General features: G+C 37.2%; 4 protein-coding genes across 9 annotated transcripts; all 4 read right to left on the bottom strand.

The window, feature by feature from the left end:
* Positions 1-136: 136 nt before the first annotated feature.
* LOC113736681 (protein REGULATOR OF FATTY ACID COMPOSITION 3, chloroplastic) lies at positions 137-2,603 on the bottom strand. The gene is made up of 5 exons (XM_027263749.2): positions 2,276-2,603; positions 1,977-2,031; positions 1,815-1,871; positions 1,162-1,239; positions 137-738 (listed from the first exon to the last, which is right to left on the bottom strand). Exons 1-5 carry the CDS (start codon positions 2,561-2,563, stop codon positions 266-268), a joined length of 951 nt encoding a protein of 316 aa, XP_027119550.1. The 5' UTR covers positions 2,564-2,603; the 3' UTR covers positions 137-265.
* A 619-nt stretch (positions 2,604-3,222) lies between these two features.
* Positions 3,223-10,667, bottom strand: LOC113738026 (uncharacterized). 4 transcript variants are annotated; one of them, XM_072084127.1, is made up of 10 exons: positions 10,339-10,667; positions 8,436-9,292; positions 7,479-7,608; positions 6,927-7,381; positions 6,599-6,679; positions 6,391-6,489; positions 5,353-5,511; positions 5,114-5,204; positions 4,895-4,962; positions 3,223-3,826 (listed from the first exon to the last, which is right to left on the bottom strand). In XM_072084127.1, coding segments are annotated over exons 2-9 (1,812 nt in total). In that variant the 5' UTR covers positions 9,231-9,292; positions 10,339-10,667; the 3' UTR covers positions 3,223-3,826; positions 4,895-4,960. The 4 variants fall into 4 exon arrangements, with proteins under 4 accessions (XP_071940228.1, XP_071940229.1, XP_071940230.1 ...); XM_072084128.1 differs by lacking the exon at positions 10,339-10,667 and adding an exon at positions 10,081-10,306; XM_072084129.1 differs by lacking the exons at positions 3,223-3,826; positions 4,895-4,962; positions 5,114-5,204 and having other exon boundaries at positions 5,352-5,511; positions 6,340-6,489.
* A 915-nt stretch (positions 10,668-11,582) lies between these two features.
* Positions 11,583-14,179, bottom strand: LOC113736687 (F-box protein At5g49610-like). Of its 2 annotated transcripts, none has more exons than XM_027263758.2 (3): positions 12,757-14,179; positions 12,393-12,535; positions 11,583-12,280 (listed from the first exon to the last, which is right to left on the bottom strand). In XM_027263758.2, exons 1-2 carry the CDS (start codon positions 13,800-13,802, stop codon positions 12,427-12,429), a joined length of 1,155 nt encoding a protein of 384 aa, XP_027119559.1. In that variant the 5' UTR covers positions 13,803-14,179; the 3' UTR covers positions 11,583-12,280; positions 12,393-12,426. The 2 variants fall into 2 exon arrangements, with proteins under 2 accessions (XP_027119559.1, XP_027119558.1); XM_027263757.2 differs by having other exon boundaries at positions 12,433-12,535.
* A 3,378-nt stretch (positions 14,180-17,557) lies between these two features.
* LOC113738025 (beta-glucosidase-like SFR2, chloroplastic) lies at positions 17,558-24,442 on the bottom strand. Of its 2 annotated transcripts, XM_027265174.2 has the most exons (11): positions 23,487-24,434; positions 22,587-22,938; positions 22,192-22,330; positions 21,763-21,929; positions 21,158-21,379; positions 19,953-20,121; positions 19,620-19,853; positions 19,384-19,533; positions 19,168-19,297; positions 18,391-18,652; positions 17,558-17,955 (listed from the first exon to the last, which is right to left on the bottom strand). In XM_027265174.2, exons 1-10 carry the CDS (start codon positions 23,680-23,682, stop codon positions 18,456-18,458), a joined length of 1,956 nt encoding a protein of 651 aa, XP_027120975.1. In that variant the 5' UTR covers positions 23,683-24,434; the 3' UTR covers positions 17,558-17,955; positions 18,391-18,455. The 2 variants fall into 2 exon arrangements, with proteins under 2 accessions (XP_027120975.1, XP_071940227.1); XM_072084126.1 differs by lacking the exon at positions 19,384-19,533 and having other exon boundaries at positions 23,487-24,442.
* Positions 24,443-27,903: the final 3,461 nt, after the last annotated feature.

The raw sequence follows: 27,903 nt of genomic DNA, 5'->3' as shown, positions 1-27,903 counted from the left end.
TCCCAAAAGAAGCGCAGCAGATTGTGGTTTGAGGTACCATATCATCATTGCATGGTAAAGAAAATCAAGTCTAAATACGTCATGAATACGAGCTTCAGCAGCCAACACAAAAATGGAGGATGATCTCAGTGGGGCGTATGGAGATATACTGTCGTCTCTGGATTTAGTAATGAAAATCAAACAACAGAAACAGAGAAGCAGCAACCTCAAATTAGCAACCAGTTTTTTTAGATTCTCGGGATTTAATAAGCACCCCACATGTAAATTAATACTGCCGAACTACTTTTTCAGCTTTTTGCTTCCTTTTCCCTGTGCTATGTGCATTACTTTCTCTACCACCCACCTCTTCATCGACATAAATGATACCTTCAGTGTTATCCCTGAAAGAGGACATATCTATTTCATCCTCTTCGAGGAAGTCGTCTCCATCATCCTCTTTATCATCATACTCTGTATCCCCCCAATCATCATCATCATCCATACCAGAGCGCATTGTGTGAAACTCAGGTGGAGGAGGACAATCCTCTGTTTCCGCCTCGTCCCTCTTCATCACAAGATGCCGAATGATTCTTTCATCCTTGTCAAGCATGCTCTTGAAATCGTTTATCAGTTTTGCTTCCAACTCAAAGTTCATCAGGATATAGTGAGCATTCTCTGCCTTTTGTATCTTGTATGCCAATCTCCTCATGCCCCAGTCACTGAATCTCCAAATCCTGCCTTTGTTCTCTTTTATAAATTCTGTATAGCGGCGTTCATGTACAGAACAACAACGTCACAGTTCTTACCGATTCTGTACTTAAAATGCAGTTAAATAAGAAGCAAGGCCGGATAAGAGGGCTACCCATTGATGGTGCTAAAAACATGAAAGAAGAAGGCAGAAAATGTGAACAAAGAAGCAGGAAGATGGCAGTTTGGGCAGAGAAAAAATAAGCAGACAGTAGAAAGTCAGATTGCTCAAATTGGCAAACGGTCACCGGTAGAAGAAAAGAGTATTCCAAATAAAATAGATACCAGTTTCCACAGAAATTCTCCCGAATGGCATGATAAATTCCTCCAGTAGAATTACAAGACAAAACACCAAGTACAGACAGAGTACAAATATCTTTCTATAGAATAAAGCAGAAATTTTATAGATACACTTAAAATAACAGGTAATGTCACCTTGAACTTTAATGTTGACACTCTCAACTTCGTCTTTGCGGTCTTCATGAATTAGATAAACCACTTCATAATGCCGCACTGTGTAAAGGAGGGAAACTTTAAAATCATTGCAAAGCTATTTATTCAACAGCAGATCCAAATCAAAAGGTGGCAACAAACATAAGTTGCAAGATATAATTAGTTCTCTTCTGTAATAACTACTTCACCAGGTATGAAGAAGATGTTCTACAGTAGTAGTGAATAGCACCAACCCAAAACCTCTTTCCATGATAAAAAGACTTCCTTGCTTCATTTCATGGCGAAAAATAATGGAAAGCATTTACAATTTTTTCTTCCAAAATAAAATTGTGCACAATTATTAGTCAATTAATTTTCCATGTAACATAAACAGATTCTGAATGATGAACTGGAATCAAATTCATTTTTCAAGGCAATCATATTAATATTATATAGCTACAATGCCAATAGTCAAAAATTTTCATTTGATTACTGAATGGAGGATAATTATATGACTCATTCTAACTACTATTCACCACTGGAGCATGAATTTGTTTTCCTCTAGAGATCAAAGCTTCTGCCAACTTTTAAAAATCATCCACCAACTTAAAACTAAAGAATTAGTCAGCCAGAGTTAGGATGCAGAAAAGGCTTACTCCGCTCAACATCCAAGTCACTTTCTAGCTCAAGACTCAAAGCCTCAAAAAGTTCCTCTGCAAAATCAACAAAAATTCCCAATAATTTAAACTTTCACATTTAACCAACAAATTTCCTAAATAAAAAACTTCGTTACTTCAACCAAAAGGGCAATTACTCACTCTCTTCAGCATCAGCAAACTCTGGTACAAGCCTACCATCTTCCTCAATTTTCCTCTGTTAAAACAACTTTCACTTTAGTTCAAAATCCAGCACCAAGAAACTAATTCAGTGGATCATCAACACCATGTCCCAAATTTTTTTTTCTTTTAAATGAACTCTTCAACTAAAAGAGAGAAGCTTTACGACCAAATTGACGTCCAAGCTGCAATCTTTTTTCCCTGTTTTCTCTTCAATTCTCTAATGCTGAAAGGGGTTGGGGGGGATGTGGGAGGAAGGGAGATTGGGAGAAGGCACAGACCTCTTTAAGCAGAACAGCTTCGGGAAATGGACCAGTAGCTTCATCTGGCCTTGGAATAAAGCTGTGAGAGTCAGATTTCTTCTTACTTGGATCCCTTTTAGCTGCAACGACGGCTGAGGTTCTCAGCCTCAGAGAGGGTTTACACTGTGAAGACAAAGGCCAGAAGGAAGGGTGCCCATTTGCTGAGATTAAGCAATAATTTCGAGTCTGAGTGAACCCATTACTTTTACAAACGCTTATCATCCGTTCTACAACGTCTGGAGAAGAGTTCAGTAGTAAGGAATCCATCTTGCAGAGTTGCAAGAGGAGTTTCTATCTCAACAGTGGAAAGAAAGATTTAAGAAGGGGAGAATGGGGTTGGTTTGCAAAATTTTGGATAACTTTTGGGGTTTTTTGGTTAATTTCAACATTTTTGTCTAAAATTTTTGCATGGGGTTATGAAACTAATATTCTTGATATTAATTTCACGATGAAAATGATAGTACTTAGTTAGTTGTTGGAACTAATGCTCATTACAATGACAATAATAAGATTACTATGTGCTAATATTAATTATGATTAATCTTATATATATATAAACGATGTATATACTAATCCTATTTATTTTCTCTATCAAAATCTACATTTCCTATTTATTTTCTGTGTCAAAATCTACATCTACATTGCCATACGTTGCCGGTGTCGCAGCACCAAAACATTACATTGGTGATCATCTATTGATTAATGAACTTTTTCGCGTCCATTTACAATTTTTTAAAAAAATTATATCTTATGTGGTTGGGACTGAATTGCTGACAAAGTGATAAGAGAAATATCCTGATACTAGTAAAAGTCGTTTAATCCTATTGCTAGCTCACATTCAGTCCTTTCCTATAAGGATTTGAGCTTTGGTCATTTATTAAGCTTTTTGTGTAAACCCAATTACTTAGACACAGAAAATGAAGAAATGGTACTAACTCCAGAGGGGGAAATGGTCTATTACTTCGGGTGTTCAGCTCTTCACCGCTTGGAATTGGCAAAGAGCCCCGTCTTACAGCATTAGAACTTGGACGAAATACAAGCTCGCTATACATATGCTGTATGATGCATGCTCAACGGGGTTTAGTTCTTCCTCATGTACAATTAATTAGCAGTTAGTTTCCCTGGTCTTTCAAAGGCCATAGTTTAAGGTCCATCAGCAACCTATTCTGGTCATGAAAATGAGACGAGACTTGACAAGAAGTGATTGCAAGCTTGCAACTATTTTCGACCCTTTTTCTTTCTCTTGGCACTGTTACTACTGTTGTTGCCACCACTGCTCTTGGAAGTGTTTCCAGATTGCGCAGAAGGGGACTCGGATGGACCACCAGGAAAACTGTCAAACATGCCCGATTGAACTGCATTTTGTAGCCACTCAAAAAATTCATCCTCTGTCATGGCCTCTTCCATGTTGGGTGTAGGTATCCCACCTCTTTGTCCTGAGCTTGCTCCCCTTCCAGTGCTCTGCTTTGAGGTCATACTCGTATTAACATGGAAGCTTGGCTTGTGAGAATTAGCAGGACATCTCATTCCCTGTAACACAAAAGCAACAGGAGTGATACAGATCTATCTTCACCTTGGAAAGCCAAAAACAAATGAATGATTATCCATGTATACAAAATTCTCATTCAACATAATTGAACTACAATCCTGTCACCCACTCTTAAGAGTGGAATACTAGTGCAGGTGGTACTATAACACCAACCTTTTGCATTTGATCAATAGATAAAATTTTTTTCCCATGGAAATACTAAAAACGTAGAACAAACCCCACAGCTTGGAACGGTATGTCAATTGGAATAAAGAGATACATAAGTCCCCCAGAAATCCAAAGTGCTCTAAAAAATGAGATTTTCACAAAAAGCTATAGTTTTGTGTGAGTTCAGAAGAACAAATGCCATTAATGGGGACAAAAGACATAAACTTTTTCAATATTAGTGTAATTACAATTTGAAATAAAATTGGCTATTTAATAACAACAAAGCGGAAGCATATATCTCTTGCTTATAAGATAGCATTATGCGTGGTTTTAATTATACTTCCTTAATATGGAGAAGCAGCCTAATAAATGAAAGTGAAGTGCTTTCCAGATTTAGCCCTCTTAACATTGTGGTGGCAATGAAGGCAGAGTATCACAAAAAGACTTCTATGACCTTTCCAATTAAAGGTATATAAGGAAAAACATACATTTTTCCTTGCACAAGTATACAGGGAAATCGCCAACACAATGTTTTCCAAGGCCATTCTACGAAATTAATTTAACTTGCACAACAAATCTTTTTCTTTTAGTTTATTTTTGCACATCTAAAATTACTGAACCTTTATAGTACAATATATTAACTTACATCAAGGCCTTATGCACTCTTAACAATTGACTTATATGGCACGCTCCCAAGACTTACAGGAATCTCAGGACCATGTGCTCCTCCGTCTAAAGGAAATTTCACTGATAACCATTGCATGATCAATGCTACTGCTGAGAAAACTTTAATGCTTTAAGCTTGGTGGAGCTAAATTTACCAGACAAAGATACCATTCTGTCGCATTTTATGTCTCTCATAATGATTCCCAGTTCCTAGAATCAAAAGGAAAGAACCTTACCTGACAAATGTACCATTCAGTTGCATCATAAATCTTGCTATCTGCACAAACATATGCAACAGGGGGTTCTACCTGCACATATTTTGGGAAAACAGTAGAAGCTCATCAGACGAAGAAGAGCTCGGTACAATCAAAATTTGATTACCTCTTTCCAACAAAATATAGATCAATGGCCAAAGGACAAAGTTCAGTAAATAATACAGTGATTTCTGGAGATACATGCCTTCTGAAGCATCCCAAATAATAAGGGATGCGAAGACTGTTCAACCCATCCATCTCCATCTTTAGCTTGGTGGAAATCTTTGCATTCCTTTAAGAAAGAAAAAGAAGGAAAAAAAAATAAATACCAGAATTGACATTGAAGTGAGCAAAAACCTCAGCAGTGCACCATCTGCTGTTGACGTAAGGCAAGCTAAGTAGAACCTAGAACGCATATGACATGAAAGAAGGAACAAAACCTGGCACCATCTTGCTCTAGATTTTACTTTCTTAGTGTGAATCCACACATGAAAATTGCCACACTTCCTGCAAGCTATTCGTCTTGACTCCTTAAGTGTGTCCTCTTCATCAGTTTCCCCATGTGCAAAACTTCGGGAAAAGAAACCACGCCTTCTACTCTGAAAAAGCAATACATGAAACTTGATGAAAGTAGAGGAAAGTAGAAATTGCAATTTGAAGAATGACATGCTGAGCCAACACTGCCTAACTCAATTGACACTACAAAAAGCAATCATCTAAAAATACATTAGGTAAAGCGTCCAACTTTCTTAATGTAGTGGCTCTGACAATATCTTGAAATGATCAACCGAGTACCTTCTAACAAGTTCATGAACATAGCACTTGTTAGAATCCTCAATACGAGACTCATTGAAGCTTGTGTTTTTAGTAGACCAATCGAAGCAGGTGAGATCGTTGAGAAAAAAGAGAGAGGTTTTTGAGTCTTAGCATTCCTATTGATCCAGATGAGACAGAAACTGTTCAAGCTTGGACCCTTGAGCACTTGGTATAAAGCATGATCTAAGCCAACTGAAAAAACTTGGATATGTACCCCAGTTCACTAAAAGCTAAAGAATAGCCAGGAAAACAAAGATGGACCACATCAAAGGCAAATGAATTCCATCAGCAACTTTCCCCCAATACTATCATACACAAAAATGGATTTTTCTCCCATGCAGTTAAAGCAAAATAAACAATCACCAAAACAGAAATGTACAAAGAGAAGCATCCAGTACATGAAAAGTCCAAATAAAGAATAGATCTCGGACATTTTTTTCATCATCTTTTACAATTTTATTAGCAAAGGCAAGAAAATTATTTGCATATAATTAGACTGAAAAATGATGTTAAATCATTCCAAGAGGATGGATGGTTGCATGCGAAAGAATGCTAGGGCATTTACAAATTTAACACATATGGAAATGAAATCATTTGCTTCCAAAAAGTACATTATCTGGGTCTGATACCCTGACTTGTACAAAGAAGATACGATTTCATGCCTTCTGAGAAGCTTCTTGAAACTGGCGGAAATAATGTAGCAGTTCCTCCCTCCTCAGCTCATCATCATATGCTTTTCTTTTAAAAGAATCCAATAAAACCTAAGGAAATAAGACCATTACAAACATTAAGGCAGGACATAAGAACAAATAAACAAATAAGAACTCAGAAATGCTGATGGAGAACTAAAAGAAAGAGAGGTTGAACCACCTCATATGCATTTTGTAATTTCTTGAAAGCTTCAGCAGCCTTTTCATTGCCCATGTTTTTATCAGGATGGACCAGCATTGCCTGATCATCAAAGTGCATTCAGCCTATTTGAAATGTTGCTTACTTTATGTACACAACATGATCAAAAACCAAATAAAAGCTTAAAAAGAAAATCCCTAAACTTTACTTCTAAGATTGCTGGCATTGCTTCATTGCAGAATAATTTCAAACAACCATCATATAATATAAAGGAAGAAATGCAGTAATTTTGATTAAACAGAAGGATCAACAGTATAGATATCTATAGCAAACAAAAAGCATCACCAACCTTTTTCCTATATTCCCTCTTAAGAACAGAAACATCAACATTTTCAAACCGAGATAAGCCCAATGCAGCATAGTGATCACTGCAATTCAACAACCTAACAACTTCATCTTCAGATGTTGTCTCAGAATCCAATCCACTAGTTGAAGGAACTCCTGATCTTCGATCAGTGGATGGACCAGCAGCACCTGCTTCAGCAGATGAATTACGCACTTGATCATCAGAAACGAAACCAGATTGACCTGGCACTTCAGCTGTTTGTTCTGCAGCACCAGTAGCCCTTCTTTGCTCGTTGATATTGTTCCTCAGGAAGAATATCAGAACATCACTTGAAATAAATGATATATTCAAACCAAAGAGTAAACCGAGCCACCCAACAGATGCCCATGCACAATATACAGAGTATGACGTTGCAATAAACAGTGCAAGGCGTTCGCGGCCCAATATAAAAGCCAACCCTGCATTTTGAAGAGTCCCCAACATCAATGATAAAAATACAAAGAAGCAGCATTGGTGAAGATCTCAAATATTCTCAAACACATACAGAAGAGTCACCTCCAGAAAGGAGAACAAGCATTGTCGTCCAAAAGCTTCCATAGAACCATAGAAGAACAATGCCAGAAATGGCCATCAATAGAACCGCAATGGTCAACCCAACAAGAAGTCCAGCTATAGCAGCCACAGCCTGGATAAATACAGAAGCAAAACACAACCATGACTAGAAATCAGGTACTTCCGATTTGAAGGGTGGAGGGAAGCAATGAACAATCAGACTGAAGAAAGAAAACAAATAGGAAGTCCTTGTTTTGAAAAAATAGGGATTACAAAGAAATTCACTAATTATTTTGAAATCGCATTTAAATTACAATTTCAAAACAAAGCAGTGTAAGGAATGAATAAAAGCTGCATATAGTCAATCGGCTCTACTTGTAAAACAGCACCTTAAGCACGCTCCACCCTCGAAGGCCCACATGAACAAGGGACTGAAAGGCTATTGGGCATTGTCTAACTTTTACCTCTACACTTTTGATATTCACCACACACCATATATATCCACATCCCCATCCCCTTCTCAAACCCCCTCTTACTCAAAACACAGCTCATGCGTCTCATTCAAGAATTACAATAAAATTTGCTCCGCACACTTCATCTACTAAATGAATGCACAAAAGCACAACCCAACACAGACAATAAAATTGAACTAAATTGAATTGCTACGAGTCATTGCTGCCAAAGAGGGAAACCCCTGTAAATCAAATTTAAGCAATTCAAATCTCCAAGAGACGTACAAGTCACCCAAGCATTTCACCAAGACTGCCATATTTGAGTACTTTATCTTTAATAGCTTTAAGGAACAAGAACTAGTAGGCATAAGAACTAGCAATCATATGAAGGTCAAAGAACTCATGATCAATTCAAAAGTAGGTAAACAGACTGAATAACAAAAATAACCAGATACCATGTGGGGGAAGAAAGGCGATGCACTTTGATAAGGCACAAAATCGGGCTTACCAAGACAATAAGAAACTTGAATATTCCAACCATTGCAGTAACTGACAGAACACTACACCATAAAACAGAGAAAAATGATGTTGTTCCCATTCGCAGAAAGGAATCGATGCCTCTGAGTGTGCAATCCAACCAAACCATAAAAAGTAGGAGCATTATATTCACAAAGTGCATAATCCATTTTAGAACAACAGGGAATGCTTGCTCAATCTTCACTTGAACATAGTGACAGGCCTTTAGTATACTTGCCCTCATAGTGATAAGCAGTGGTCGGTGTCTTTCCATCCATTCAGTTGATGCCTTCAATGTTGACAGGACTAAGCTCCTCAGGCACTTTAATATCAATATATATGAGAACTCTACTTTTTCCATGGTATCATCACCATTGTGCATTCCATTTAATGAGTAAGCAAAACTGCTTTCTGAATTTTTTGTGCTGTGACAAGTATTGGAGGGCACGTCATCTTTTCCCATTGAATGAAGACTTTCAGCAGCTGATACAGTTGTATTGCAATCTCCAGCATCAGTCTCTGGTTTCTCTTCAACTTGTTTTCTATTAACAACTTCTTCCGTTCTTCTAGGAAATTTACGGGATTGCTGCTTCCCCTTGGTTTCAGCTTGTACATGGCATTTATTATCAATGCCCTCTTTTGAATTGACATCAGAGTGGTTTCTTAAAAGTTGTTCCTCATGTAAAACTTTAATTTCACTTGCATTAGCTCTTTCACACTTAGCTGGCAATTCAGATCCGGTACTGGGAACTGGTTTTTTCTGTTGGTTGCCTTTCTTCCGCGCCATCAACTATAATATTAAAGTTGCTAGCTGAAAAGTGAATGATATTAACTCATAATTGGTGAAACCTGTCAAAACAAGATTGAGGACAATCAAAGCCAAGCACACCAAAGATAAGAACAAAGAGAATGAAGTCCTTTAACAACTTGGCCCAGATTCAAGTAGGAAGTTTATGAGATAAGACGAAGTTTAATAAGATTCTCTTCAAATATACCAAGTGTTCGAGTTGAGCACTTTTCTAGACATCTGTCAAAAACAGTGTTTTTAAATCCTTTCACCACAAAAAGTAAGCACTTGCTTGGGATACAAAATATATTACTAAACTTAGAAATTTCAATCAGTTTTCTAACTTGACAAAGAAATGCAGGGGAAACACTCACAAAATACTTGTAGATAGCGGAGCATCTGCATGATTATTTCAAGGTAGTATATAAGAACATCAAATCTTAGTCATCTCACTGTAACAGTATTTGCTGATACAACACAAGTGCCTTACAGGTAGTTTGTATAAAGCATCATGTGGCATATCTTCAGTATTATCCATGCAAGTACTAGCTGAATCAGATTAGGGGAAAAAATTACCAAGACGAACGACTTAGTGAAAAGCATTTGGCGTATGCCCTATGCACTCGGTGCAGGTTAAGCCAAAGCGCAGATGAACCTAATCTAAAGTGGAAACAGCCACATGCCCAACACGAATACAAATGCAGAGGTAAAGAGACTATAACATGACTTCGAATCACATTGCTGTTTAGTTGATTCCGTACCAGACGCACATAAGCCAATGTTAAACACAGGTAATCAAAGTAAGATGCATATATCGAAAAGGGTACAAGAAGAAAACGGAGGTAATCACTTTGTCAACAAAATCCCTAATATTGTACTGAATCGACCGATAGTAGTTTTCATTGGGGTTCTCCCCAAAACTCAATAAAACCGTCGGACAAAGCTCTCAGAAAATCAAGAAATAGCTTAGCAGCAGAAGATGATTGAGTGACTATGAAAGGCAGGATAAATAAAACTAAGCGGCCAAAAGGGCCAGCACCAAAGCCCACAAGAAATCAAATGCTAAAACGCAATCCAAATATCAAAATGAAGCAGCTGAGCGACGTACTGGTGGTCCATATTCCAAGTCCCTATCTTGGTTTTTAGTTTTTGGGTCAGCAGGCGGTGGATGGTTAGCTCTGGTGTGGGAGGAAGAAGGGTCCTCAGGGGAGGGATTGGGTGCGGGGGGAGGACACAACAACTGGACTTTGGACTATTATGTCAGCAGGGGAGGCTGGCTGATGAGTCCTTTGTGTCAGCAAGAAGGCAGGCAAAGCCGAGAGAGAGAGAGAGAGAGAGAGAGGAAACAAAGACAAAAAGCTTTGGAGTTTTGATCAAAAATAGGGCTTTTGGTTAATTTTGGACCTCTCAACCTCGCGTCTGGTGTCACCCTCTGCCCCTCTGCTATAGTCTCTACTACACTCTCTTTCGAGCCCTCGCTGCCCTTAGAAATGCTCTTTTCTCTTTTTTTTTTTTTTTTTGCCCTTTTGTCCTCTTTCTTTCTAACCACTTACCTGAGTGTCAAAATACATCAAACGTACGAGATGAGATTAATCTCATGTAGTTTGACAAGTAAATTTTAACTCCAAAATGAAATGACGTGACATACATCAAGATCTTCCATCTTCTATTGTATATATTGATCGATCAACAACATATAAAAGAAAGATTTTGATCAGCGAAAAATTATTAAACATTCAAATTTCACATCGTGTTTTATAAATTTGAGTTTTGTTCAAAACAATTTACTCTTTTTCACAAAAAATATATACATATCTTGCTAGTAATAGTATCCCTTTTTTGTTTTATTGGGTTAATCTCGCCTTTTGTCATTTGGCATAAGTGCATAACTAACCATCCAGTTGTACCTAGCAATTTCAACACTGAAATTCTTGATCCAAACGCGACAGATGAGTGGTTTAGTTTTATTATTGTAGCCTAGCATCTTAATCGCTGGTTACCAGTTAAGTAAAAGTTTTGAACCACTCGCTCAATTATCTAATGGATTGAGCGCAGATGTTCCAGAGATGCTTTCAACTGGAATACATTGAACGAATTGAAGTAGTATTTGTTATTTGCGAGTTCATTTTCAATACTGTCTTATATGGGTCGCTGCCTTCCTTTCATCTTTAGTCTAGTATGTTGTACTTGAAACTTGAAAGAAGAAAGGGTAGCAAAACTGAAAAGTTGTCTCCAGTGAGATGGGAAAATTGAAGCATGCAGATACATGATGATGGTGGATCCAAGACAAATTTAGTCGAATTAACAGAGTGGACATTTTCAAAATAAAAAAGAAACCAAATTAGCAATGGCTTTTTCACAGCAGAAACATTTAGTTGCATTTTATTCTTGATTAGTTCTGACTTCTGAGAACAATCATGAAGTCGTTAAAAAGGAAAAACAACAGGAACGACAACAGTAGTTAAGCATGAAACCGTAGACATGCAATCCATCCTCAGCCAAAGCCATGGAATAGATAGGCAACACTTCTTTCCTCAGCAAATCAATTTCTAAACGAAGAACTGTTGCACTTGATGCCGGCATTTCATATCGAGTGTCCTGAATGCAACGCATTGGTGCTTTCACAGTAAACCAGCAGCCCAGATCCAGAACATACATCACAATGAGTCCAATACAAAGACCAGTTTCACTACAACATCCTGATGTGATGTTAAATTTCGCACACTATTTATGCTTTAGACGCACCGCAAAGACTCTCATCCTTAGCTACAACCACAAACTGCATGCATCTTTTTCCTGTCGAACTCTTTCCAACAAAGCCAGAAACGACTTCTTTATCACTATCAGCCCACCAGAGCATACGGCAACATCAAACACTTGGAAAGTGCACAAAACAACTGATAAGCTGACCAATTAATTTTCTTTATGCGTCTGAAGCAGCTTTACCGACACATTAATATGTAAACTTCTATTAACTAGTCAGTCAGCTGGCTGAACACTGCACAAGGAAATGATGACTTGATGGCCCAAAAGCAGCTCAATATTGAGAACTTGAGTAGTATGTAGTCGATTCAATTCCCATCAACCATGAAAGAAAGACCAATTAGAAAAAAAAAATTATATTACAGGCTGGAGCAAGCAAATGAAAAGAGATTTAAATACTCGAATGTGACAATAGGTCGCGACAGTTGACTGGTCATACAAGTGATGAGAGGCTTGAACAACAGGAAACCAGACCCAACAGCAGAATTGGAGTTGCCAAACCAGGTAGGGGATTGGAAATAATCATCAACCAACTGATCATACTGCAGGTAAAACAAAAACCAATTAAGATGATAGTTCATCTAAGACACGTCCATGAACCATACAACAAAAGCTAGTTGCATTCTTTTATTTGCTTAACAGAAGCCCATTAATAGACCAAATGGGGCACTATATACAATAGTTCTCTGCAAGCAAATAAGCAGCCACATGCACGCCTTAATGGCACGAAAAAATAGTGCTTCTAAAGGCATGAGCAGAGAACCATAATGGCAGTGTGGAGCTGTTCTTCACAGAGTACATCTCCTTCCACACTTTGTTCTTGAGCTGGTAGACCAAAACCTGCTTATGTGTTGCCAAAAAAACATATTCACCCGTCTGACTTATTGGAAAAATGCCTGGAACCATCCCTCTGATACATCGGAGACTGACTTTATCAACCATATGCCATTCTTCCCTCTCATAGTCTTTCATTACCCAGATATTCATCCAAGCCTCTGATATTTGAATCACAGACAAGCATCCTTCTGACTCCAACAAGTAGACACGGTTCCCAACAGCGCAATTCACCTCATTTGGCAATAAAATTCTCCTCCACATGTCACATTCCAAATCCAAAACGAGCAAACAAGTGCAACTCCCCGTCAACCAGTGCAAGGAGCCATTAATAAACACAACCTGATTCCTATTCATATGCGTAAAATGATCATCTTGCAAAGAAACAAACTTTCTCCACTTATTTGACTCCGAATCATAGACCAAACAAATAAAAGTCCTTTCGGGTCTGTGTCCAAAAGGTCGATGATAACCCGCCAACACAACATTATAGTTATGTGTCAGCAAATTGCAAGCTAAGCCAACAAGCGTAGCTTCACCATCTGGGTAAAATCTAGTAACAGGCCTTTCCCTACTCCTGGGAAGCATTTTATATTCTCTAGTCATTGGATTACAGACATAATAAACCCCTTTATCAGGTATACTAGAGCAACACAACAAACCATTACAAGATGCTCTAACCTTGACTCTAGCCTTGATAAAATCCAAGGAAAACTCATAAACGCCTCTTAAATTATCGACACAAATCAAACTTGATCTTGATTCTGACGAGGTATCAGTGACCTCCACAAGTACCATAGGGTTTCTGATAGAAAGTTCATTGTGAACATGCCGAAAATAATCACCAGAGGCTAATTGATACCACAATTTGCACACGCACTTGATCCTAGTAAGGGCTTTTACAGGCAATCTTGCAAGAATTTGGAGGATTACATCATCCGGGAAAAAATCCAATCTTTGATTTGATTGATCCATGATTCTAAATGACTTGGAAGCTAGGAACAAAATACAAGAAAGGGCGAATGAAAATCTTACCCAAATGCTTGCATCTTGAAAGTGGGCAATCTATCAAGCCTTATTGCAGCAGATAGAAAAGAAAGTGAAGGCACGATAACAGGATTGTTGGTGCAAAAGCCTTAAAATGGCAGTAAAAGGCAAGAAGGAAGGAAAAAAAAACTCGGTAGAAACACAAATTATGCCAATCAAAATGCTACCGGCAGTAGCCAGGGTTATTAGAGTTTTTCCACCCGCTGCCACGTCCTGGATTAGAAATACCGAAGCAGTTGGGGATAGAACAGCGGTGGCGAAACCTCAAGGAGGTCGGAGGTTTCTGAAAATTTTACTTAGCTCCTCTCAGGTTTAAAAAATTACACTTACCTCTCCTTACATAGTAAAATTCCTATAATACCTTCTACTTGGTAAACAATTTTAAAATTACGGCAATAAATTTACAAAATCCAAAAGAAAATCTATTTTTCTCTCTTTTGTCTACTTTCGTTCCTCTCTTTTCTAGTTAATATAACCTTTTTTTATTATCTTTAGTTTTGTGGATATTATTAAATTAAAATTACAAAATCAACAGAGGGAGCAGATTATGTGTCAAATTAGAAGGAAATGAAGAGACTCGTAGTGATAGAAAAATAAGTAATGAAATTGATGGTTGAAATAGAAAAAAGAACTAAAGATGTGAAATTTGTTATATTTTGTTTGTTATCAAGAAAATTTTTTATAAAATATCAATAAGTATATAAGGATTTTTTTCATTGGATTAAAAATTTTTTATTATGAATTTATTGTAGAGGTAGAATTTATTCTCTACTTTTGATATATTAATATTTTTAAGGTCATAAGAAGGTTGTAATGGTGGTTCTAAATCGAATTAACTTGCATTAAAAGATATTTGAGCATTGATATTTAATTTTTGGGGTATAAAATCAGTTGTCAATGGGTTTGTCAGTGTTTTTTTTTCTTATTTTTATGTGACAAGTATTGATACTGTATATACAATTTGGGATCTTTTAAATAGCTACTTGTTTTTAGAATTTACACTTGGATGGTTGTTATGGATTAGATTTGTTGATTTGAGTAAAATGTGAAAAAAAAGATTGAATATACTATATTTTTCTTTCTTAATTTTGTACAAAAGGGTAATTTAAGATTTTTGTGTGAAAATCTATTTTGTTGGACCTATATTGTTACTAAATAGTAAAAATAGGGAAGGTATATATAATTTTTACAACCTGATGAGAGCTCTTTGTAATTGTTAAAAATCTTAGGGGAGGTTTGTGAAATTATCCCAAATAAAAACTATGCCCGTCAAACATTATTGAGAAAATTATTTTATATTTTAGAACTTAGAAAGAAGCTTTTGTCATTAATTCATTATAATTATTGCTGTTGTTGTTTATTTAAACGAAATGGAAATGAGATTTTGAGTGGACGGCTGCGATTAAGCACCTATGAGTCTTGAGCCTTAATATGGATACTAAGATTTTTTTTTTCTTTGGGGAATGGAGACTCAGAATTACTTAACTTTGGCACGGTTTGTTTTGAGAGAATAGGAAAGAAAGGAAAGAAAATAGTAGGATAACGTTTTTTTATGTTTGGATTGATTTTTTAGGAAAGAAAGGGAGGGATAATGTTTTTTCTTTTTTCCGATAAGCATGATTTAGGTCTAAATAAAAATGGATAAAAACGAAAGGAAAGGAAACTAAAATTAACTAAAATCTTAAAACTTTCTTAAAAAGTTCTGTGTGCTCATCAATTAAAATTCTAATGCTCAAGACGAGCTGAATGGAATGTATCTTTGGTCTATTTGACTCAAGCTCGATTTGGACTCGGTGTTGATTAAGTTGGAGTTGAGTTTTGACAGATCTAACTTGCGAGTAGATTAAAAACGTAAGCAATGTATAATAATTTTCTTTCCTTTAATGTTTCCTTTCTTTTCTTTACGCATTTTAATCCAAACAAGATGACAAGAATCTCTACTTCTCTTTCTTTTCCACTAAAATTTTCTCGTTTTCTTTCATTCACTTCCTTCGATCCAAATAGTGGATCAAAATTAACAAATAAAACAAGTGGGACTAGTTTACTTTTTCAATATAGCCAAAACAATTGGTTGAAGTTCCGTTTTATTATTATGGGTTACTCATGTCCCTTGAAAGGGATGAATTATATGAAGGTTCTTGGACTTTTATCTGGTGAATTAGCATAAATGCTCAGATTATTCTGTTTAGGGAAAATGAATTGACGTATGTTTTGCGCAAGTGATTTTGAGGCACCATATGAATAAAAATCAAAACAATAGTTGTTTGCCTAAAAAATTAAAAAGTTATATATATATATTCATGAATAATTTAGCTTACCTTCTCTTAAGTTTTAAAAATTACACATACCCCCCTTATCTTAATATTTTTAGCAACAAGAAACACTCAAAATGATGACATCACCTAAATCTCGGGATGATAATCCTAGACTACCCTTCCCAAACCAAACATCCGCTCCCTTTGCCGCACATCCTAGACCAATTAAGTAACATCACCGTTCCACAAAAGAACAACCGGCCGTAGACAAAAGGCAAAGCGAGTCTGAAAGCAGAAAGGAGAAAGATGGACCCCAAAAATCTTGATGAAAGCTTTCAGTTCTTGTCATTAGACCACTATGGTTGTTGATTATCCAACCATCTTAACAACATAGATCACACTAGCAAACACTCCATAATCTTTCCATTGTGCTCTTTTTTCCATCTGGATGTCATTATTACATATTATTGTTGGTTCTTTCAATCTATGGTCCTTGTTGCTAAAATGGACTATATATATAACTTAAGAGGGAGGGAGGGAGGGACAGGGAGCAACCTGAATTGTGGTTGTAAATTCTGGACTTGGAGTGTAGGCAAACTAAGCAAAGAAATATCATCGTGTGTGTATGTTGCTGACACTTCATCCTCAACTTGATACTCCGTGAAAGTGTATCTGAATCGGATTGAAATGCAACTAATGCACCTTTCTTTATTCTTCTTTCAGGCTTTGTGCATATTCAGCTAAACATTTGCGAGTTAGTAACCACGTGAAGGAGAAAAGCAAAATAGAACAGAAACATGGAAGGGGTTAAATTATCCACATAACATAGAAATGGCATGAAATTTATAATGAATTTCACTTCGACCGACCCTTCCTCAAAAATCAACTCAATTATTCTTCATTCTATGGATTAAGCATCAAATTTTTATCTTATTAGGAGAAAAGAAGGTTGGAAAGGGACTAGTTAGTGAGTAGGGTAGAAATGAGGCACTTGACGTTGAAGAGGCGTCGTCCCAATGCCAGCGAGCGATAAATCACCTCACTTGCCTTCATTTGTTTGTCTGTGACTACCGTTTCCGTTTTCTAAGCTCTGTTAGTTCATCGATACGTGACAGTACAAATATTGGGGATATCAGATATACAGAGAGCCTAATGTTTTATAGGAAATAAGAAGATTATTATAGCAGCAGACCGACTGATGTTCGATACTAGGGACAAATGCATGCATTTTCTTTGATGTTGGCACTTGGTATTGTTAATATCTCTCTTTCAAGACTACAAAAGTAATTTTAACCACATTTCTCCTCATTTGTAGCCAACTCTTCCTATATGCATGGAAATATCAGCCAACCAAAATCAAGATCCCCACCCTCCATTGTACAAAATGAGCTGATTGGAAGGAGCAAAAAAGAGGAGGAAAGAGGGACAGAGGAAAACTTGTGCCTACATTTCATTTGGCACTAGGATTATAACTTATAGAAGAATCAACATTAAATATCATAAAAGTAGTTATCATAACAAAATAGTGCCAAGCTTGTAAAATAATCTATTTGCTTAAACAGAGCATTTCATTCCCATACATGATAGCGTGCTTTCTATGCTTTATGCTACAACACCGGAATCTAGAATCAATCTTTGAGACATAAACGGCGAGGGGGGCAGTCGTGTGTTATAAGATCTCGTATCTGCTTTGCTTTGTTTAGACTCACAATGGACATAATCCATATTTATTAGGTACGAAACCCAAGAAATGAAGGACACTGCCTTCAATATGGACTACGATTCGGTCTCTATTCCATTGTAAAAGAAGCTCAAGTAACTTTAATCTGCAACAAAAGAAAATATCAGCAAGAACCACAAACATTTTTAATCACACGGGAAACACCCATGCAACTAGATATCAAAAGATATGATGATGCCAAACCCTAGACAATTCAGAAACCCCCCAGATCCTCATTAACCTGCCAATGATCTATTATAAGCATAAATCAGTCCCAAGGCTCAGTTAGTAGGTACAAAGCAAAGAATCTCTCCGATTTTACCAGGTTCTGAAAGTATCACAAGTAGCATTTACATAACTAGTTTAACATGGTACTGAAGGTGGAATTGAGGCTTTAGTTTAGAAGGTCCCCGAGTTGACAACTCAAATGGCGACATATCTTGGAGAGTAGATGCTCGAAGGAACAACTCCAGACTTCTGTAAACTCTAGCAAATTACTAGCAGACTACTAACAATGAAAGCAAGGTGTTAAAACAGATACCTTTTCTCATGCTTTTTGCTGAAATTGCTCAGCTACATGTCTGGACAATAGGCAAAAAGAAACAATTATGCCACCAAGTTCAGCGGCTCAAGAACCAATTCACCACTATCTGCCTGAGATTTTGCTTTTCTTTTGTTGTAGAAAGGTTGGAGAATGTATCGTGAGAAGCGGCTCAAAGGGTCCTGGAGCCCCTCCATTTCATAGTGCCCAAATCGCCAATCTCGCTCAACATAAAGCCGTCTTATGGGTTGATCAAGACTTCCTATTAAGATGAAGTCAATCAAACAATAACTGAAGCAATCAGTACGTATTCGTAATCTTTTCCCAAGTTTATAATACTTGGAAACAGAGCTAGAGTGGCCATGCATGAGAAGCGAATTACAAGAGCTGCAGAGCAACACAATATGTAGATGCATAATTGAGTAATTATATTCATCCATATGAACTAGTATATGGAGCATGTACTCCTCCTAAGTATAGTTTAAAAGAATAGCACTGCATGTCAATTGACAATCCAGTACTTTCGGATTTATGTTGACAAAATCTCCGCCAGGAGCCCTTTTCAAACCCAAAGGACTTTGCGGACAATCATTTCCAACATCCACAAATAATGTCTATTCCTTTTATAACTGCTGTCAAAACCATCAGATGTCTAAGGAGAATAAAAGAACTAGGCCCATTCTATTGTAATGGCCTCGAGAAAAAGTTTTGCACTCGTAGCTTGACATAAAGATGACACCAGTCATTTAATAGCAAGAAATGAATGCAATGTATTACCAGCATACATCAAGCCACGTTTGTTAACAGCCCGATAAAATGGCCTAGTCTTTTTTTCCTTAGCAGCCATTTGAAGACCATTCCATGACCGCTCCCTGTCTTCTCGTGTAACTTTGCCAGATTTCACCACCTGAAATAAAGATTACCAGCTACAGCATCTGCAACAAGACAAGGTAATAAAAGGACCAGCCAAAGAAGCAGCAAAGGAGTTGTTACTCTGGAAAACAAATTATAAGAGGGGCGTGGAATCCTTTTAAGGTTGTTCGACCGATCTACTGCTACAAGCCCAAATTTTGGCCCATATCCATCAGCCCATTCCCAGTTGTCAGAAATGGTCCAAAACAGGTAACCAAGGACGGGAACACCCTTTATGAAAAGGAAGACAGGCTAGAATAAATACTTTAAGAGAGTAGGGCCCAGTCAATAATATTTGAGGGATTTAGAGCTCAAACCATGGTCATGGCAGCATATACTGCTAGTAGATGTTCTAACAAGTATGGGTGTCTGATCAAATCAGTCTCATCGGAAACACCATTTTCAGTAATGACAAAGGGTAGTTTAAGATGCTTGTATCTTTCATGGAACTGAACAAGCACACGGTATAACCCGTCAGGATAAACCCCGCGACCAGATTCACTGTATTCATCAGTTTCAACCAACTTCAGTCCAGTACCTGAAACCACTTCCTGGAAAATTCCAGACAATTCAGATTTTCAGGTTTGGTGATTTCAAAAAAGGTAGGGGAATAATATAATGTAAATTAATATGTTTCAAGAGCTTTATACCTGTCCATAGTAATTTATCCCTATATAATCCAGCTTGTCACAAATGCTATCCAGGAAAGGAAACAACGTCAATGAACTTGCGACCTTAACTGCAGGGATGTCAAATAGGCCATATGGACGCATAAATGAGACGTGGTGTGCCACTCCAACAATTGCACATGATATTGTACTGTGGACAAATGACCAGAGAGGTTTGTAAGACAAAGGATAGTAGACATTACAAATAAAAACTGGCAGATAGATGCTTTAAGATCAAGATACTATTTCACAATCCATGCTTAAGGTTCTCCTTTTAGAAAACCCCACAGGTCTAGAGAAAGATTATGTGTTATAGTTAAGCCAGTCACCTTGAAGCTCCTTACCTCCTCCTCAAAATAGAATATTCTATCAAAGCATATGCCATTCACAAACTTAATTCACACAAAGTACATTTGTGTAAAGGGTTTGTTATCCTTTTGACAGGATGAGTGCAAAAGCAAGTCATGTGTAAAGGGTTTGTTATCCATTCACAGACTTAATTCACGCAAAGTACATTTGTGTAAAGGCTTTGTTATCCATTTGACAGGATGAGTGCAAAAGCAAGTAATGTAACATCACTTAAAATTCACAAGCCTAATTATCTCCAAGCCCAGTCTCCAAGAACAAAGGAAAAAGGGAAAAAGCGAAGGAATCAAAGAAAAAGGGTTTCACCATCAGACTGCAAATTTAGCAGGCAAACAAACAAGAAGATTTATATATAAGCAGTAGAAATGCATTTAAAATCTGTTAGCCGGGCCTATGAGTAAATGCAAGTGGTATCTTTGCTCTTAGAAGACAAAGACAGCGAATGAGAAAGAGACCAGGGAATGAAGATGGAGAAAGATGTTATGAATGGTGTTACAAAACTACCAATCTTTCCATTTTTGTTAAACCTAAAATGCACATTTATTTGTTATCCGTGAAATAAATTAGGTGCAATAAGATTGACCTCAAAACTTAGGTCTGAAAGTTGGCCTCTTATCTTTGCTATACAAGATTTGTCAACGTGTTTGCAACTACGTGTTTCAAACACACAAAGAAAATTACTGATGCATGTAAAAGCATGCATGCACATTTTACAGAAATATACAAAGGCCATTCTAAAAGACAAAGTAGAAAATACTGATATAAACCAAATTTTTCCAAATAGTAAATGAGACATTCATCTCTAAAGCATGAAAGACAACCTTTTTTCATGTATGTAATCGTATGCTTTTAGATGTGCAGTGGTTATCCAATGCATGGCTTGGTTGAAGACGCCAGTGGGTAGAGCAGAAGTGGCAACCTCCAGCATATCAGGATTACCACCAGGCCAAGCACCAGCACAATAAGTAAGCATACAAAAGACGTGCGGCTCATTAAATGTTACCCAGTAGTCCACAATATCCGAAACACTGTCAACAACAAGCCTGCAAAACAGATAGAACAAGATCGTCGAGCCAGAAGCACGTGAACCCTCATGCAGTTTCTGAAAAAAAAAATCTTATGATGAATAAAGTCCAGTCAAGTCAAAAGTTACTTAGCCATATACTTTATACAAGCTAATTGAAATGATTTCTTAACAAATTCAATATTAGATTGCATGTATGATTTCTTATAGATCCAGCTAATAACTAGAATAGAGCAATGAAACAAGACATACAGGAATCCTGGCCCATGCAAGTTGTTCTGACATATCAGCATACAATTTGGAGGGGCAAAATGATGGTGATTGGTGAATGCTAGGCTACAACTTAAATGGCATAGACATGTTTACTAGAACCTCGTGTATCAAGAATTACAGGATACTGACCTCGTAAATTGCATGAAATAGTCTACAGTCTTTTCTAGCTTCCACCCGCCATAGTCTCCTGCCCATGGTGGCAAGGAGTGGTGAAACAATGTTAGCATCACTTTCATCCCATATGACCGAACTCTATTGATGATCCATCTATATCGTTCCAATGCTGCGTAGTTGACCTAGAAGACATATCATGAAGTATCTTCACTAGTATTTATCAAAAGAAAGTCTCCATATTTTTAATTACTTGAAATACTAACATTCCCCCGAATTGGCTGTATGCTGGTTTGCCTTCATATGACTCTAAAGATAGCAAAAAGGAATTTGCTAACATATTATATTTCCAGATTTATAGTTGTGTTCCTAGTGGACCCAAAATACGCTACACAAGCTACAGATAAATCCAGAATTTTTGTTATAATATGTCCCTCATTTACTTACAGTTTCTTTGAGTCCAGTCACTGGCTCCTCCGGCATAATCCTTGTCCAATCTATTCCCATGCGAAACACTTGTACACCAGTATCCTTAGCTAATTTCAATTCTGTATCAGGATCAGACCAAAACCTCAATCTTTCTTCCCTGGAAGTAAATCAAACATTTGATAACTTGCAAAGTGTAATACGAGAATTCTATAAAAGTCACGCTCAGGATCCTTGATGTTATTACTCGCAATGCCCGCTACAAAATCCTTTTGCCAACTAGATTTTTCAGGTTAATAACATTTTGTTCAATTACACGCAATACTTTCTCGTCCGTCTTGAAGCAAACTTTGTGTGATTATACCAACGCATCTCCTATAGCTCTAAAAGGTTAGGGAACAGGTATATATACTTACGGGTTTGGGACATTGTGCCAGGCAGCAACGTTATGATGGCATTCTTCGGGGGTTACAGGTTCTTCAAATTCTTCATACTTCTCAAATCCTCTAAGTTTTGCTTCCATAGCTATCTTAAGTGGCTTCTTTCTCTTTATGGTCCTATTAGCTTCTTTAGGAGGTAAGGAAGCTGGCTGAGATCCCCCATCACTGGAAGCAGAACCAACTAGCACATCAGCTGGCAGGGGGTTATGCTGAGGTTCTAACTTGTCACAAGGACTTTTCTCTGCAAACTCAAGCCAAGCATCATTAAGTCTGTCTTCAACATGTGCCGGTGCTGTTGCCAACCCGAAAAAGAATCCTTTCTCACCTTCTAACCCAGAAAAAAAAAACATGAAAAAAGAAATGAGGGAGGGAAAAAGGACATCTTATAGAAGATACTACTTTCCACAGCCTCATCAAATAATAAGAGAAGGGAGCTTGAGAGCATCCAATGCACAACCAACAAAATAATGATTCCCGGACCTAATTCTTCGGTACATACAGATGATCACTATAATTCAAAGTCAATTAGAATCCATTTCCAAGGAAAAATTTACAACCGCCCACAACAATCAAGTAATGACTTTTTAAAAGCAACGATTGACTATTATTTTGTAGAACATCTGAAACTTGATGAAACTCACAGGCATAAGCACAGTCAGCTGATATTCAAAAAGGGCGCATGCATTGCTTGTTACTTGAAAAAATGGAAATTGAAACTAGCATGGCGCTTATCCACCTCGCTAATTGTTCAACTTATGAAATAGCTAAGCTCAGAACAAGTACATTGATTGAAAGGAAAATACAACGAATCATGACTGAGCCAGCCAAATTAAGCAGAATAAAGAAACGGTTTTTTTTTTTTTTTTTTTGAATTACCGTGATCATCAGAGGAGGAGGAGGAGGGGTTGATGTTGAAGACGGCAAGGATGTCGGAGGCTTCGTCGATGGGAGAAGGGATAGGCATGAGGTTCTTATTACGGAAGCGACGATAAGAGACGGCGTTGGCAGCCACGGTAACAGTGACTAACAATCCGGCGAGTTTGGTCGCCGAAACGAAGAGGGTGAGCAGCATTTAATTTAACTAGACTAGAGAGTGACTACTGTCGTGCCTTGTTATTTAGGAGTAGGATTATACTAATCTACTCTTAAATAAAATAAAGTAAATACTAACACTAATATACTACTCCCTCGTATAGTAATCTAACTTGATGAATTTGGGGATTAGGAAGGAGACTACTCGTCTAGAGTCTAGAGTGACTAGAGCAGACAAATTCAATTTTCCAAATTTGAGGGAGGATACACGTACAAACACCACCAATTCTTCTTCTGAATACGCAAATACTACTTACTACTGCTGCAAAGTGCAAACCAAACCAGGTAGTGTATAAGAAGGAAAACAGAAGAGTCTGAAATATGGGCAATATGTGTGCGTGTGGTGCGGGGGATTGAGCATCGAGTATTGCGTATTGAGTGAAGACAGCGTAAAGAGTAGTATCTTCTACACGTGTCTGGACTTGACGGACCAATGATAAGATAAAATCGACGTCGTTTTCGCATTTTTGGTGTTTCGATTACTGCAGCTGGCTGTAACATATATCATCATCGTTCTCCTGAATCAATCCACTCGCTCCAAATGTCACAGCTCACAACCAACCAACCAACCAACCAGCCAACGTTGTAGTGTAGTAGAGTCCAGAGAAACTGGAGCAGAACAATTATGAATAATAATCAGCAGAGTAAAGCAAAAAGAATACTAGAAAGGAACCGAAGAGGTTCTGAGGAATTGTTTGCAAGTTTTGTTAAGTATGAAACGAAATATCTTGGCAGTATTAGATAATAATAACAATTCGGTATCATATCTTGGCAGTATGGATGATGTCCTAACCAAACAAAGAGATGATAGAAATTTTATCCACTATTTGCAAATCTTTTTTTTTATTATTATTATTATTATAGTACTCCTACCAACCAACGTTACTTTAATTAGCAACTTTCCTTTTGCGCATAATAATCCCACTACTTACCGCAACTTGCCCACTTTTGAGTTTTGAAGACAACACACAGACACACACCCCAAGCCCTGGAAATTTGGGCCAGCGTTGGCCTGTTTGTTTGCTAGCGAGAAAATCTCACTCGGGCTTCCACCATCAAGATGTCCCACTGACACAGCCCACTACACTCTACACTAGTCCTACTCCCAGTACTGCATGGCTTGCTTACCCCGGTATTTGATCTCCAAGGATGTTCTCCACAAAACCCCCTCCACAAAATTTTTAAGTTGATGGATAATTTGGGGGGAAGGTTGAGTTAGATGATTTGAATGAGAGAGCGTAATTAAGAGATTTCGAATTCGAACCCTTTTACTTATACTAAAAAATTACAAAACAAAAAAAAAAAGAGATGTGATGAATAATTTAATTTGTCCATAATTCCTTGACCTGGCCCAAGCAAAGTTCAGCCTCAAGAAAATGCAATGGGTGCAGCAAAAGGCAATAGCCGGTAGTAAGCCAATAATCTATCAACCCCACATAATCCAATACTTGGGCAGTCGATTTGAGTAGTTGTGCGTGTTTGTTGATCACACACCCACGTGTGAGCAATTTAGCAAGAGATACATACAAGGAAGTATAACTACTCGTGTTCCTTGAGTTGAGTCTGCAGTTTACTACAAAAATTTCACTAACATTTCGTACAAAGCTGGTAAGAATACAATGAATGGGCGGACACAGGACAGGAGGAAGCAAAATGGAGATGGGATGAAGTGGTCCAGCAGCCGGGGGCATTGTTGCGTTAATAAATGTCCGGCTTCCAAATTCCGTGCACTGAAGAAGGCAGCAGCAGCAGAGCATGGTAAGTGGCAGTAATTGAATTGGCGTTGGGGAATGGTATGTCTAGGAGGTGTAATGATTACTTGGTCAGAGGGAATTTCGGAAAAGAAAGCTACTAGTCATTGCACTAAGAGTCAACCCCAACCCTGATACATCACTTTCCCGACTAATATTCTCCCATCCATGACCCACCTTTGCCCCCTCTTACTCCTCCTAAAGGTCTCATGAATAAGCTTCCTCGAGGTTTTTCTAAAAATTAATATACTTACCTTCTCTATTTTGACACTTTTAGTTACTATAAGCCTTAAGATTGCATCAAAATTTTAGTGAATATCCTAAAATATCCTTCTCTGATAAAGTTTAATTATTTTTCTAAACAATTATAAAGTAATTTAGAGCAATTACAAAGGAATGAGTTTTAAGTTTTTTACGTTCATATTTGTTGTTTAATAATCAACTACACCAAAAAAACTCATTACGATCAGCTACTCTTAATAGTGCTTTATTGGTGATATAAAGTCTTTTTGAGATGGAAAGGAACTAGTGTGTCATCACAATTTTTTAAAGTTTATAAATTAATCGAGCGGTAGGACTACCATAATTTAGTAGTGATTTTGGGTCATTTATTTTTTAGTTATTGTTGATTTTGATACCAAAAAAATAAAGAGACAAACAATAGTTACCAAAAAAAAAAGAAAAAAAGGCTAAATGTTCAAAGTTATCAGAAAAAAATGCTACTAGTTTCAAATTTGATCACGATGAAGGTTAAGAACTAATCATACTATATGATTTTACTAACAAAATATAAGAGCAATGAATAAGAAGGGAAAAGAAAAAAAAAGTGTAAACCTCGTTCTTTGTATAAGTGTAGCAAAGTAATAAAAAAATTGAGTTTTATTGGATTGTCAAGACTAGTGCTGTCATTTTAAATGAACGAGGGAAGTAGGTATAATTATTAAAATGTTAGAGGTGTTAAGTGAAGTTGTAGTAAACCTTAGGAAAGGTTTATGAAATTATCCCATGATCCCGATGTTTTCAAAATGAACCTGTACATCATTAGCAATTATGCTTTAGACATACTCCAAGAAGAGACATGGTAGAATACTTGGTGTCTAAGTACACTTTATGTACAGCTCTGATTGAGAGTTTGCTCAAAAACGGTAAAGGATTCAAACCTTACTTCTCATTAATGTGTCACTTTATGTGATTTCTTCCAAATCTATACAGGTGCATAGTGCATCCGTCTGATTCGATGGTGATTCAGTTATCGTCGATTTCTCTAGACCCCATTGAGCCTCTCTCCCTCTAGTGTAGACTAGAGTAGAAGTAGGTTAGATTAGTTGTTGTCCTCTAATAAAAAAAATACAATCAATTATTATTTTCAAAAAATATATATATAAAAAAATATAGGACTTGGGGAGCGAGGTACTGTCATATTCTCTCCTCTGTCTGCTACAGCCAACTTCAGTACTAGTTTCAAGCAAATTTGGGACGCGGGCTGAGCTCAGGACAATTTTAGGGAAGGGAGTAGTACGCAATGAATACACTTGACTAAAAGGCTTTTCCAACCTAATTAAATATAAGACTCACGAGTGCCCATCAGGTGGCGTCCAATTTTTGGAAAGATAGAGTTAATTTAAAATATATATATATATGAATGTAAGGAAAAATAGTAGTAATTATTAGTATGTACAATGATTTAATAAATTAAGTACAATTTAATTGCATTAATACGCGTTCACTGAATACCCATTAAAAAAATTCTTACAAATTATATTCAATTGTACACGCATCTCCCCCATAACTAATTAGGACGTGGGCATGGTTACAAACTTTCTAAATGGTTCAGAATCCACGGACATCGAACATTGCTGCTCCTCAAAAAATGGTACTACAACTCGTGATTGTACTAAATTCTTGTCCCCTAGACCCATTCATTGTTTCATCTTGTACGTGTAACTAATAGGATTGGTAAAAAATTTGCTAGTATAGTTTTGGGTTGAATAATAATATTTGGTTGAGAGAATGAAAAGGCTTTTAACTGCGCATGGAAATTGCGTTTTTTTTTTAATCAATTGTTAATTTCTACACTACTCTTGCTCCTGCTTCTACTTTAACCCGTCTATGATTTTTTTCCCACCCCAGACCAATTTTACTGCAAGTGCAGATATTTTAAACACTAAGCTATAATCAGGTCTGCACTTTAGCATTTAAACGATGATCAACTCACTCGAGGCGAGTTGGTTGCGCACCGAAATAGGTGGTACAGTTCTTTAGTACTAATATAATGACGAGTAAACAGATTTGTTTTAGCTGTTTGATGTCTGGATAAGGGAGAAGTTCGTAAAATTAAAGAAGATGGTTGGGGGGGATCGATAGTAGGCGGACCACACCCCAACGTGCTTGTCCCACCCAAAAAAAACAGGGGGGTGGCTTGATATTCCTGCAAGAATCTTGGCTGCAGG

Source organism: Coffea arabica, chromosome 3e (assembly GCF_036785885.1).
Source record: "Coffea arabica cultivar ET-39 chromosome 3e, Coffea Arabica ET-39 HiFi, whole genome shotgun sequence".
NCBI lineage: Eukaryota > Viridiplantae > Streptophyta > Magnoliopsida > Gentianales > Rubiaceae > Coffea > Coffea arabica.
The sequence above is the reverse complement of the archived record's forward strand: the minus strand, read 5'-3'. Positions and strand labels throughout refer to the sequence as shown.